The sequence below is a fragment of the Carassius gibelio genome, chromosome A24, assembly GCF_023724105.1.
Source record: "Carassius gibelio isolate Cgi1373 ecotype wild population from Czech Republic chromosome A24, carGib1.2-hapl.c, whole genome shotgun sequence".
Taxonomy (NCBI): Eukaryota; Metazoa; Chordata; class Actinopteri; order Cypriniformes; family Cyprinidae; genus Carassius; species Carassius gibelio.
Window position 1 is genome coordinate 13332597 of NC_068394.1, and position 12792 is coordinate 13345388.

The following is a 12792-nucleotide window of genomic DNA, read 5'->3' on the forward strand; positions in this document are numbered from 1 at the left end:
AAAGTTCCCTCAATGAATGAGTCCCGCTAATCGGTGTCTTATTTTAATTGAACTGGTTTAAAAAGAAAACCTCACCACATGCATACTACTGTTTATTGCGTTTTGTTCGACGATTTTCCAAGTTGAAATTGTTAGATCTATAACTTATTCCCTTTTAGATTAAATGAAAAAAATACCCTGTTTTTTGTATTTGGAATATAATTACACGTTTACCCCTCACTTCCAAAAAAAAAAAAAACAGAAAAAAAAAACAGAGTAAAAATAGAGGTTGGATTTAACAGAGATGGGACCAAGTCACACATGTGCAAGTCTCAAGTAAGTCTCAAGTCTTAACCTTCAAGTCTCAAGTAAGTCCCAAGTATTTTTTTCTTGGGCAAGTCAAGTCAAGTCAAGTCACAAGCTATGTCAAGTCAAGTCCAAGTCAAGTCACCTTAATATTGTTATTTTACCTGCAGAATCTGATCTTAATAAAGTTAAAAGACAAGATATAAGTAACTGTCAGTAAATTAAAATAATTTAAATGTAAATACTCATGTTCAGTAAAACACATCATGGAATCAAACAAAATTGTATGTTCCTAAAATTATTTATTTTTCACTTCTGCCAACAGTGTTTGAAATGTTTTACATTTTCAACATTGAGTCCATAAAACTAAACATCCAACAGACTCCTCTCTGAACACCTCTCTCTCTCTCTCTCTCTCTCTCTCTCTCTCTCAAACACAGTTTACATACAACATTAAACTGTTACATTTCTCCTCTCTCTCTCTCTCTCTCTCTCTCTCTCTCACACACTCTCTCTCTCTCAGAGTATAGAATATAAATATGACGTATTTTCAGTTGTTTCATACTTTTTTGTTATGTACAGTACAGACCAAAAGTTTGGACACACCTTCTCATTCAAAGAGTTTTCTTTATTTTCATGACTATGAAAATTGTAGATTCACACTGAAGGCATCAAAACTATGAATTAACACATGTGGAATTATATATGGAATTATATACATAACAAAAAAGTGTGAAACAACCGAAAATATGTAATATTCTTGGTTCTTCAAAGTAGCCACTTTTTGTTTTGATTACTGCTTTGCACACTCTTGGCTTTCTCTTGATGAGCTTCAAGAGGTGGTCACCTGAAATGGTCTTCCAACAGTCTTGAAGAAGTTCCCCGAGAGATGCTTAGCACTTGTTGGCCCTTTTGCCTTCTGACTGCGGTCCAGCTCACCCCTAAACCATCTTGACTGGGTTCAGGTCCAGTGACTGGAGGCCAGGTCATCTGGCGCAGCACCCTATCACTTTCCTTCTTGGTCAAATAGCCCTTGATGCCTTCAGTGTGACTCTACAACTTTCATAGTCATGAAAATAAAGAAAACTCTTTGAATGAGACGGTGTGTCCAAACTTTTGGTCTGTACTGTACATAACAAAAAAGTATGAAACAACTGAAAATACGTCCTATTTATATTCTGTACTGTGTATATATATATATATATATATATATATATATATATATATATATATATATATATATATATATATATATATATATATATATATGTATGTAATATGCACTTGTCATGACTGGGTAATCGCGGCAGCTACATTTGTTTTTCTGATCAATTGTTTTGCTCTATGAGAAAGACAAGGTAACAAAATATTCGGGGCTTATGCCCCCTTAGCCCAACCCTAGCGCCGCCCCTGGAATGCGTTTTTTTGACGGCCTGCTAGCGGATCATTAGGGGCTGTTCACATCACGTATTTTGTGCGCGCAAGTTCGTTATTTCCAATGTAGGCGCGCGGTATGCGCGCTTATAATGGAAGCAACGCCCTCAACATCTAAACTTTTCAGAATGCCGCAAGCGCACCGCGGGTCATGTGACAATAACTAACCAATCAGCTTCATCCTTTCTCGTATCAACGTTGAAAGCTCAGCTAAGATGAAGGAACAGCTGTTCATAGCTGTATATGGATTGCCATTTTAAAATGAATTTAGTAGCAGAGCTACTGCAAAAGATTTTTAGTGCTGCAAATCCATTTATCCTTTGCTGAAATTTCCGCGTTTTCATTGAGAGAGAGCGTGTCATGGATGCTTAGCAACGACAGACGCCCCAGGAGCACTTCTGCCCGAGCGCTTTGGAAAGACGGAGAAAGCGGCGCGACTAGCGTTTTCCACGCGTTTTTAGGCGCGAACTATTGAAGACAAAAGCGATGACCCTCGGTACCTCTCAGGCTGACATGTTGATGTGATGTGATATCTGATTTAAGTGGGCGTGGTGTGTGTAAGGTAGAGAGGGCATGACTGATGATAGTGTCCTGATCCAGTCACGACGCTATTCTCAGCCTGCGCTCCAGCTGAGTAATCAACTTTATTTAAAAAAATAATTTATATATTTTATATTCAAACTGAAAACATGATGTGATTAACACTCAAGTCATTCAAGTCATCGTGTCTCAAGTCAAGTCAAGTCCCGAGTCTTTAACTTCCAAGTCCGAGTCAAGTCTCAAGTCCTAAAAATAGCGACTCGAGTCGACTCGAGTCCAAGTCACCAAGTCACAAGTCCCCATGTCTGGGATTTAACCATAATTTATTTCATTTATGACGCTAACTTACACTCCTCCAGTCCGTTGGGCGGCGGTCATATATTTTTTATATTTCTCGCATTTCGCCAGTGAAGCAGAAGTGAAGCGGAAGTTGTTTTCAGAGTTTGTGGCGCGAATCACAGACGCGAATAACTGGAATACGGCTTCACACACAGGTTTTCGAAATAATAAAATGCAGACAGATTAGCAGATTAATTATCCCGCTGCCTTATACAAGAGATGTTTCTAAGTGTGTCAGAAGTGAGTGAGAGAGAGAAAAAAAATAATTTGAAATGAGATCAAAGTCTTTTAGAAGATAGTTTTAATTCTCGTAATCAGCGCAAGACTCTGCTTCTGTCTCGCGGTAACAGTTAAGTCTTCCTTTGTTATTATGAGTGTTTGTTTATGTTGTTTTATGTTAGTTAAAACACAACACAAACACACACACACCTACACACACACACTGACTTGCTGTAAGAGCTGTTTAACAGTTTGACACTCTTTGTTGTCTTGTTGACCTTGTTTATGAGATTATCAAAACAACTGCAATCAAAAGTCGATCGTTCATTATTAGTGTCTTAGTTTTAAATAGCATCCAGGTTTGTTAGATTATTATTATTATTATTATTATCAATTTGCTGTTTACTTTGCATTACGTAGTATATTACAGAACAACACCGTGAGCAGATGTTTACATGTTTCTTAATGACATTATTAAATCCTTGCACGTTTTTTTCCACATGATGTAGATCATATGTCATCATGTCAAAAGGCAACAAGGATGCATACATTGTGAAATTTGTCGAACGCAGTGGACATATGAGTGACATTGCTCTCCAGGCCCATAAGGTGATCATAATGTGTTATTCTGTGATGTATCTGTCATTAATGATCCTTGTATCTTATAATATCACTACTTTTGTTCATGAAATCATATGCCCATCTTCAGGTAATAGTGGAACTGCAGTCAGAGAAATATGTGCAGATGCTGGATGAGGAAGCCGCACTAGAGCTGGACCACAATGACAAGTCCCTGTTTGTTTTCAGTGATTTCATCAGCAATGCTTTTGAACACTGCAGGAGGGTGCGTTTGTGTGACCATGCATTTACAACACTGCATATCATCTGCTTTTTGCAGTGATAAGCAATGTATTCAATTCCATCTAAAGAAAATACAACTCAATGTTCTTTGTATTTACGTAAAATATGTAAGTTTCTATGATCTCGGTTAGTGATGAACTTCAGATTTTTTTTTTTTTTTTTACTAAAATTAATTCATTACAGAAACACCAAAACCTAAATTTAACTTGTCAGGAAACAGAGAAAGTCCCTCTTAATTAAATTTAACTAAATTTAATTTAAAAGGAGTCGAGTTCACAGGTGATAAACCAGTAGTTGTTCAGCAAACAAGCTATCTTTATTTTAGCTGAACAAATTTTTTATATTGCTACTCTAGAGTTATTCTTGGTCAAAGTGAAGTATATGCACAATGCTGACATGTTTAATGTTGTGGCTTATTATCATGTACACAAAACAAATGCTGACACAGTCAAAATGTTAAAGATTATTGGTTTGGTAAATATTTTTGACCTTCCAAAACCCTTTTTCTCAAATATTCTTGGTTCGCCGAAATTTTGGTACATCGCTAAAACAAAAAAGAAAAAAAGCTGAGCATGATGTATATATAATGTCTTTATTTTTTAACACTTGTGATTTGAAAATGACCAGCGATTAATTCAATTAACTGAATTTATTTGAAACAGAAATCTTTTGTTTTATCATAAATGTTGTTAATGTCAGTAATCTTACAATGTTAATAATCTTACAGCACTGTATGTTTGTGGTATTTGCAGCTGGGATGCAGGATCGTGAGTCCTCTGGTGGTGCTGTTCTGTCTGCAGAAGCAGAGATGTGTGCCCAAAGCAGAGCAGCCTGTGTACAACATGGCCATGAATGATGTCACTGTCTCCTGCACCAACCTTGACAAAGAGGCACGGGTAAGGAGAAAACATGATGAAGTTGAATATATACCTAATTGTTTATTTCTCCACGTTTGCTTACATTATGCGAAATAATTACATTATTTATACATATATTATACATTATGTGAAATAATTACATCTGTATGTGCAGTCCAGCACGTCAAATAAACCGCTGGTTTGTCGTTCTTGTAGAGCGAAGTGATGGATCTTGTCCAGCTGATGGGTGGACGAGTCTACCGTGATCTCAATGTCTCTGTTACTCACCTGGTGGCAGGTGAAGTGGGGAGTAAGAAATACCTTGTGGCCGCAAGCCTTGGGAAGCCCATCGTTTTGCCCAGCTGGGTGAAAGCATGCTGGGAACAGTCTCAGGATAGGTAACATCTCTATAGTGTTTCTCAATGGGGGCAGTAATCAGAGAGCATCGGGGGGCGCTGAAAGCAATATTTTTGAAAGTGGGGCTGCTGAGATGTTCTTTGGATGCGTTTGGTTAAGATGAGTTTACACGAAAGATGTATGAGCGGAAACTTGTAAAAGAAAATGGTCTGCACCATCCTAACGCTGTCTCTACACTGAATGAATGAATGAACTTTCCAAATCTGTCCAGTTAGCTCGGTAGTAAGGCCGAATAAATAAGCCTTCCATTGATATGTAGTTTGTTAGGATATGACAATAGTTAGCACAGATACAACTATTTGAAAATCTGGAATCTTAGGGTGCAAAATAATCAAAATATTGAGAAAATGTACCTTTAAAGTTGACAAAATGAAGTTTTTAGCAATGCATATTAGAAATCAATAATTATTATTTTAATAAATTTACTGTAGGAAATTTACCAATTATCTTCATGGAACATGACTTTTGGCATAAAAGAAAAATCTATAATTTTGTAAACATTAAATGTATTTTTCGCTATTGCTACAAATATACCCAATTGACTTAAGACTGGTTTTGTGGTCCAGGGTCACATATTAAAAACAGGGTATTTTCTAAACCTAAGGGATACATATTATATTTCACTGAAAGCTAATTGATGATATCTACTCAAAATCCTAGGCAAAATTACATCAGTAAAAACAGTGTTTAAGGGTTCCTGAAAAGGAAGATAAAAACTGAAATCTCTTCTGTAAAAATTGCTGTGGATATATTTCAAGTTTTTTTTGTTGTTGTCCTTGTTGTTTTAAACAAGTCTCTATAACTTTTGGGATAACAAGGTATGTAAGATACAGTGAAACCTCAACCTCTCCAAAACTGTAGACCTGAAAATCACCAAGATGCTTAAGAATTATGTAAATTATTATTCTTTCAGTGAAATATAATAATATTTATCCCTTATTTTACATTAGGAAAGAAAAGGTGATAACAGCTTCATGGTCTCTGCTTAAAAAACCCTTTTTCCCAGTGTTTTCCATCACTCTGAGCTGAACATGGAGGACTATCAGTGTCCAGTCCTGAAAGGCTGTACGGTGTGTGTGACGGGACTCTCTACTGTGGAGCGTAAAGATGTTCAGAGGTTGTGTGAGCAGAATGGAGGCAACTACACGGGGCAGCTCAAGATGAATGAGTGCACTCACCTGATTGTCAGCGAACCCACAGGTGACCCCATAATCTCTGACTTCATCTGTATGCTTTGGGACACAACCTGTTCTTCACTTCATTTTATGTCTTGCATTTCAGGCCAGAAGTATGAGTTTGCCCGTAAATGGAACGTATACTGTGTGTCCCTGCACTGGCTGTTTGACAGCATCGAGAAGGGCTTCTGTCAGGATGAGAGGAGGTATGCCGTGGAGCGTGGAAAAAAGAAAGCGGAGGAGAAGCCAGACAGACCCAGCAACTCTACACCTACAGGACCCAACCGGACCAAAGAGGGTGAGTATAACACTGTTTCATTGTTCTTTCGTGGGGTTAAAGCTGCAGTAGGTAACTTTTGTAAAAATATATCATTATGTCCTGACAGTAGAATATGAAAATCAAGCTCCTCTGGCTCCTCCCAGTGGTCCTATTGCCATTTGCAGAAAATACATCGCTCCCGTTAAGAAACAACCAATCAAAGCTGCGGTCTGTAACTTTGTTTGTGTTCAAAATGTAGAAAAATGTATATAATAAGTGAGTACACCATGAATCCATTTTCCAAACCATGTTTTTAGCTTGTCCTGAATCACTAGGGTACACCTATAATAAGTGTTTATATTCGTACTATTTTAGATTGCTTCGGGGGTACCGCGTCGGGGTAACCCAGTACCTTTGTGATTCTTCATAGACATAAACAGAGAGTAGTAGATCCAGCTACAATGTCCTTCCGCAAGACGCAAGCAGTTCTGTTTATTAACTGCTAGAGCATCAAAAGTTACCGACTGCAGCTTTAACCAGGGAAATTAGCACCCGCACACAAGCCAAATGCAGGTGATTTTGTGTTGTGGCGGGTAAACTTGCTTCACCTACCGGCCACAGTGACGGGTAAATAAAAATAGCATACTGTTTCACCAGGCTGGTGGACAAAAAGTTAATTTCCATACTTGGTGTGTGTACAACACGCAATAAAGTGTAATATCATCTGAAGCAGCTCTGTGGAGAAAGGCGGTGTAAACCTGGCTTGAAATGGCGGCGTTGTTCCAATTATAGTGTTTGCAGCTGAAGTTAGTGCCGCCTGCGGAGTGATATATTTGTTGGTTATTTACTGTAAATTTTATAGCACTGAAATGAAATGAAAAAAAATGAAAAAAAAAATGAAAAAAAAAAAAACCTGCATAGCCTAGATTAGGCACAGACTCTGTTCCTAAGTATATAATAATTATAATTACTATTAACCCACAGTAACAAATTTAACGGATTAATTGCCTATTTTCATTTTTTCTAAACACGCTAAGAAATAAATTAAGTTTGTGAGAGGAAAAAAATATATAAGTCATGTATAAGTTGCATTTTATTACATTTAGAAATAATTATGGCTGGCCTAATAATGTTATAATGTACCAACAGGATATTTTTAGTTCCCTTCACCAAAAAATCCTTTAAATTTAACAAATTTATCAGAACAAAACAAGAATTAAAAATCGATAATCCTAATGGATAAATTTAATTGCAGTATATAATAATATAGGCTTAGAAAAAAAATTTAAGCTAAGCATAAGGTAAGGTTGGGCTCTCTCACTTGGGACAAATCCAAACGTTTCCAGATTTGTGATGTTGCCATATTTTCCGGACTATAAGTCACATTTTTTTTCATAGCTTGGCTGGTCCTGCGACTTATAGTCAGGTTCGACTTATTTATCAAAATTAATTTGACATGAACCGAGAGAAATGAACTAAGAGACATGAACCAAGAGAAAACATTACCGTCTCCAGCCGCCAGAGGGCTCTCTATGCTGCTCAGTGCTCCTGCAGTCTACACTGAAGACATAGAGCGCCCTCTCAAGGCTGTAGATGGTAATGTTTTCTCTTGGTGCTTGGTTCTAAATAAATGCGACTTATAGTCCAGTGCGACTTATATATACTTTTTCCCTCATCATGACGTATTTTTGGACTGATGCGACTCATACTCAGTTGCGACTTATAGTCCAAAAAATACGGTATTCATGAGGTAAAATAGGCTTTGTAGTTCACACGTGTTTCAATATTGATGGGGTAAAAAAAAAAATCATAATTAGCAATATGCCAAAGTGAACCTTTGAGCTTAAAGGGGGGGTGAAATGCTATTTCATGCATACTGAGTTCTTTACACTGTTAAAGAGTTGGATTCCCATGCTAAACATGGACAAAGTTTCAAAAATTAAGTTGTACGTTTGAAGGAGTATTTCTGTTCCAAAAATACTCCTTCCAGTTTTTCACAAGTTTCGGAAAGTTTTTTTTTGAGTATGGCTCTGTGTGACGTTAGATGGAGCTGAATTTACTTATATGGGTCCTGATGGCACTTCTGCCAGAAGAGCGCGCGCTCCCGTATAGCAGAGTAGAGAGAGAGCACAGGCATTCACTGATCAGAGCGAGAGCGTCGCGAAATGTCACAAAAGGAGTGTGTTTTTGGTTGCCAGGGCAAGACAACCCTGCACAGATTACCAAAAGAGAAACAGCATTAAGGGACCAGTGGATGGAGTTTATTTTTACAGAGCATCAATGGAGTTGTGCAAGTGTTTGTGTTTGTTCCCTGCATTTCGAAGATGCTTGTTTTACAAACAAGGCCCAGTTTGACGACGGATTTGCGTATCGTTTATTTCTTAAGGATAATGCAGTCCCAACGAAAAAGGGTCACGATCGTGTGTTGGAACCACATGCTGTGAGTAAAACTGCTTAAAATATCTCTGCCTCCTTGTTAGTGCGTCCCCTCCCATGCCGGAGACCTGGGTTCGAGCCCCGCTCGGAGCGAGTCGTTGCTGCTGCTGCTCTCGTTCAGTTTCAGCCTCGGGATCTGATTCTGGATCATAAATATACGCTGAATCTGACTGTTAGCCATGGTTTGTTTTGGATGTTTTTTGCCTTACGGTAATTATGTCACAGCTTCCAAACGCTCTCAACGCAAAAGCCCACTGGTGCTCGTGATTCTTTAGCTCCGCCCACACGTCACGCCTCCAGCCGGTCCTGTTTTTCCGGGAAAAATCGGTACAGACTATCTTTCTCTTATGAATATAATAAAACTAAAGACTTTTTGGAGTTATGAAGGATGCAGTACTACTCTATAGGTACTCAAGATTAACAGGATATTGAGTGAAAACGAGCATTTCACCCCCCCTTTAAAAATCCTGCAGAAACTTTTCATGAAAATTGTTGTCTATTATAATCGATTTTATCGATTAGTTGTTGCACCCCTAGTCTGATTTAACACGTTTACAGATGTATATTTCTTTGTGTCATTTGTGCAGAAGGTCCTTCACTTATGGGATTAAGCCGTATTTCCAATATCAGTATGAATGTCAATGAAACGGCCCTCACAACAGCAGGAATCAGCCACATGGAGACTCCTGATCCAGTGGACACATTTGACATGACTGTTTGTCGAGTTGATGACCTGTTGGATGGCTTTAAAGTAAGTTTTACAAAAAATGTTTTAGTACAGCTAAACGGTTTAGAACATTGTCTAGATTAAAAGTCTAAGTGATATCCTGTTGCATTTGTGTGAATTTAAATGCTGAAAAACCTTCAGTTGTTGACCATTTTTCACCTTTTTGTTTTGTAGTTATACCTATGTGGCTTATCAGGAAAGAAACTGGAGAAACTGCGAAGGATGGTGAACTCTGCTGGAGGGCTGCGCTTTAACCAGCCCAGCCAAGAGCTGACGCATATAGTGATGGGTGAACCAGACCAGGGGGTCAAAGTGTTCCTTGACAAAGCCACTCACAGGTTAGTCTAAATCCATGTCACGGTATCTTTTTTTTTTTTTTTTACAAAAACACTAAACAATCTTTATGTTCCAAGTTGCTATAATGAGGACCTTTGAGGCAAAATTAGTTGCAGAATACTCTAGGTAGGGCTTCTGCTCATCAAGCCTGCATTTATTTGATCAGAAATACAGAAAAAACAGTAATATTATGAAATATTATTACAGCTTCAAATGATTGTTTTCTATTTGAATATACTTTAAAAAAATAATTTATTTCTGTGATGCAAAGCTGAATTTTCAGCATCATTACTCCAGCCTTCAGTGTCACATGTAACATCCATGCGATCAGATGATCATTTAGAAATCATTCTAATATTCTGATTTATTATGAGTGTTGGAAACATTTCTACTGTCTAATATATTTGATGAATAAAAGGTTAAAAAGAACTGCATTTATTAAAAAAAAAAAAATTCTAATAACATATATTCTAATAATATTATATTTTCTTTACTATCACTTTTTAGCAATTTAACATATCCTTGCTGAATAAGTTTAAACTGTATCTTACCAGTTGTTTTAATGTCCTTATGTCTCATGTTTAGGAAAAATTGGAGTATGCATGTCCCCCACAGCAGCTCACTCTGTGTCCTCTTTTATAATTCAGATGTGCCCGTATCAAACTACTATATACAGTATCAATATAGTTGGTATTGCCTTACCATATCACCATATATCGCTTATTAAAATCATATCAATATATCATACAAACTCGATATACCACCCAGCCCTACGCAAGGTTCATGTTATTCAGATGGATCCTTCCTATCCAAGTTGGCTCCTTTGGTCAGAAGGTGGTATAGTTTAAACAATTCAAATGTGCTTCTTAAACACGTTTTTCTCTTCAGACCACATATAGTGACTGTACAGTGGTTGCTGGACAGTTTTTCCCGGGGTTCTTTGCTCCCAGAGGATGGCTACTTTCACCCCTCTTTCCTGCCCCCTGCCCCAGCTTCTGTTGATATGCCTGCTCCTCACAAGGCTGCCCCCCGTGCCTCCAGACCATCTGTAGCTCCCCCTCCTGCCCCTAGCCCAAACCGACAAGCCAGAGCTGAGGAAGACCTGCTATCGCAATACATGGAGAATGACCAGATAGTGGGTGAGTTGATAAATATTTAAATTCCCCTCTGTCTACACCTGTCTATCTCCCTCATTCTTCCCTGCCTGTCTTTTCTGTAGTGGAGCTGCCTCAGGTCAGAAATAGTACCAGCAGCAGGCAGAGCGTTTTGCTTCCAGAGCCTTCACCTGCAGGGAAGGACTCCAGCTTGGTTGTAACCACAGAGGGTGGCCTGTTTTCAGGGAAGTGCTTCATCGTGGTTGGTTTTGGAGCCGAGGCTGAAGCCCAGCTCTCAGAGCTAGTCATGGAAAACTCTGGGAAGATCTTGGTCGGCCGTTCGAGAGCTGTGGCGCATTATGCCATCGTGCCACTGCTGGGCTGTGATGTGGAGGCCACAGTAGATGAGGTTGCAACAGATACCTGGCTGGTGAGAAAGATACATTTGAATTTATGCACAGACAGGATACTCTTTGTGATGTTTATTTATTACATCTGGTCTGTGTTTGTGTGTGTGTTCAGGTCATGTGTGTGGAGCAGCAGTGCGTGTTGCCACTAGCCTCTCATCCTCTTTTCACTCCAGTAGCAGTGAGAGAAGGCTTCTCTCCTCTCAAAGACTGTGTGCTGTATGTCAGTCAGTTCACCGGAGCTGAGAGAGAGGCTCTCATTCAGCTTGCCAAACACCTGGGAGCGAGGTGAGACCTTTTGCTCACTGTCCTCAACTTCTGGGTAGTTTCAAGTTTTGGTCTTCCTCAGTATTTTTGTCTTGTTTTCCAATACAAATATCTAAACATCCTTAAATCAGGATAGATTTACTTGAGATGCAAAATTAACATATGAAGGCTTGTTTCCTAACAAAGTGAAGTAAGTTTATCTTCAAAACCAAGGACAAATATCTACCAAAGGGATCAGAAAAATAAACGTGTTTTTCCTTTTAAAATGAATTTGAATTTGTTTCAGCAACCCTGCCTTACAGCAAACCGAAGTGTTTAACAAATTGCATTTTGCTAAATGTATAACCTTTACCTTTTTCTTAGAGCTAATCTAACGTTTTCTTATTTCTCTTCCCCTACACGTCTGTCTGCAGTGTTCATGATTACTTTGTGCGGACTGCTAATCAGAGAAAGGGAATGGTGGCCAGCACTCATTTGGTACTCCAGACTCCTGAGGGCACTAAGTACCAGGCGGCACAGAAATGGGGGCTACCTGCAGTCACAATCCACTGGCTTTTAGAGTCTGCTAGAACAGGGAAGCGTGCTGATGAGGAACGGTACCTGGTTGACCTGACTCCTTCTTCAGGTTAGTCAGTAGAAGTACAATTATAATGTATTTGTTTATGACTAATTAACAAACAGTTGTGATGTATTTCTGAATTTAAACCTGAAAATACATTTTGAATGACTCAACACAATTTTAGAAATGCCATGCTCCTGTATAAAATGGCTACTTGGAAACCAAATATCTCTCTCTATTTGTGATTTTATATAGAGAGAACTGAGGACAGTTTTGTTGGAGCATCTCAGAAAGATCCACCGCCTCTGCGTCTCCATCAGCGTTCACCAGAGCTACCACTACTGGGCCCACAAAATAGCACTGCCATCACCCCTCTGGACATGGCTCGCTTTCAGAGCCGCACTGTCCGCTCAGTGGTCAGGAAGTTGAGAGATGAAGAGGAAGATGTGGCCACCCCAGGGCAGGAGAAGGCTAAAGGAGCCTTGCAGAAAGACTCTTCCCTCCAACTAGACACTCCCTCTCGATTCCTGAGCAGAGACCGACTCTTCGGCCCCTCATTTAACACAAAGGTGAGCTGGAA

At 38.9% G+C, this 12792-nt stretch overlaps 1 protein-coding gene across 3 annotated transcripts in view; it reads left to right on the forward strand.

Moving 5' to 3' along the window:
* The first annotated feature begins 2665 nt into the window (after positions 1–2665).
* LOC127946193 (DNA topoisomerase 2-binding protein 1-A) overlaps positions 2666–12792 on the forward strand; it is a 29060-nt gene continuing 18933 nt past the window's right edge. The window contains exons 1-14 of one of the 3 annotated variants that reach the window (XM_052542580.1): positions 2666–2947; positions 3327–3426; positions 3527–3661; positions 4431–4574; positions 4752–4933; positions 5959–6152; positions 6234–6425; positions 9410–9573; positions 9724–9887; positions 10774–11024; positions 11105–11409; positions 11502–11674; positions 12067–12278; positions 12468–12781. In XM_052542580.1, the coding sequence (XP_052398540.1) occupies positions 3340–3426; positions 3527–3661; positions 4431–4574; positions 4752–4933; positions 5959–6152; positions 6234–6425; positions 9410–9573; positions 9724–9887; positions 10774–11024; positions 11105–11409; positions 11502–11674; positions 12067–12278; positions 12468–12781 (2517 nt within the window). In that variant the 5' untranslated portion in view covers positions 2666–2947; positions 3327–3339. The remainder of the gene's footprint in view (positions 2948–3326; positions 3427–3526; positions 3662–4430; positions 4575–4751; positions 4934–5958; positions 6153–6233; positions 6426–9409; positions 9574–9723; positions 9888–10773; positions 11025–11104; positions 11410–11501; positions 11675–12066; positions 12279–12467; positions 12782–12792) is intronic. The other 2 variants (XM_052542582.1, XM_052542581.1) reach the window with 2 other exon arrangements.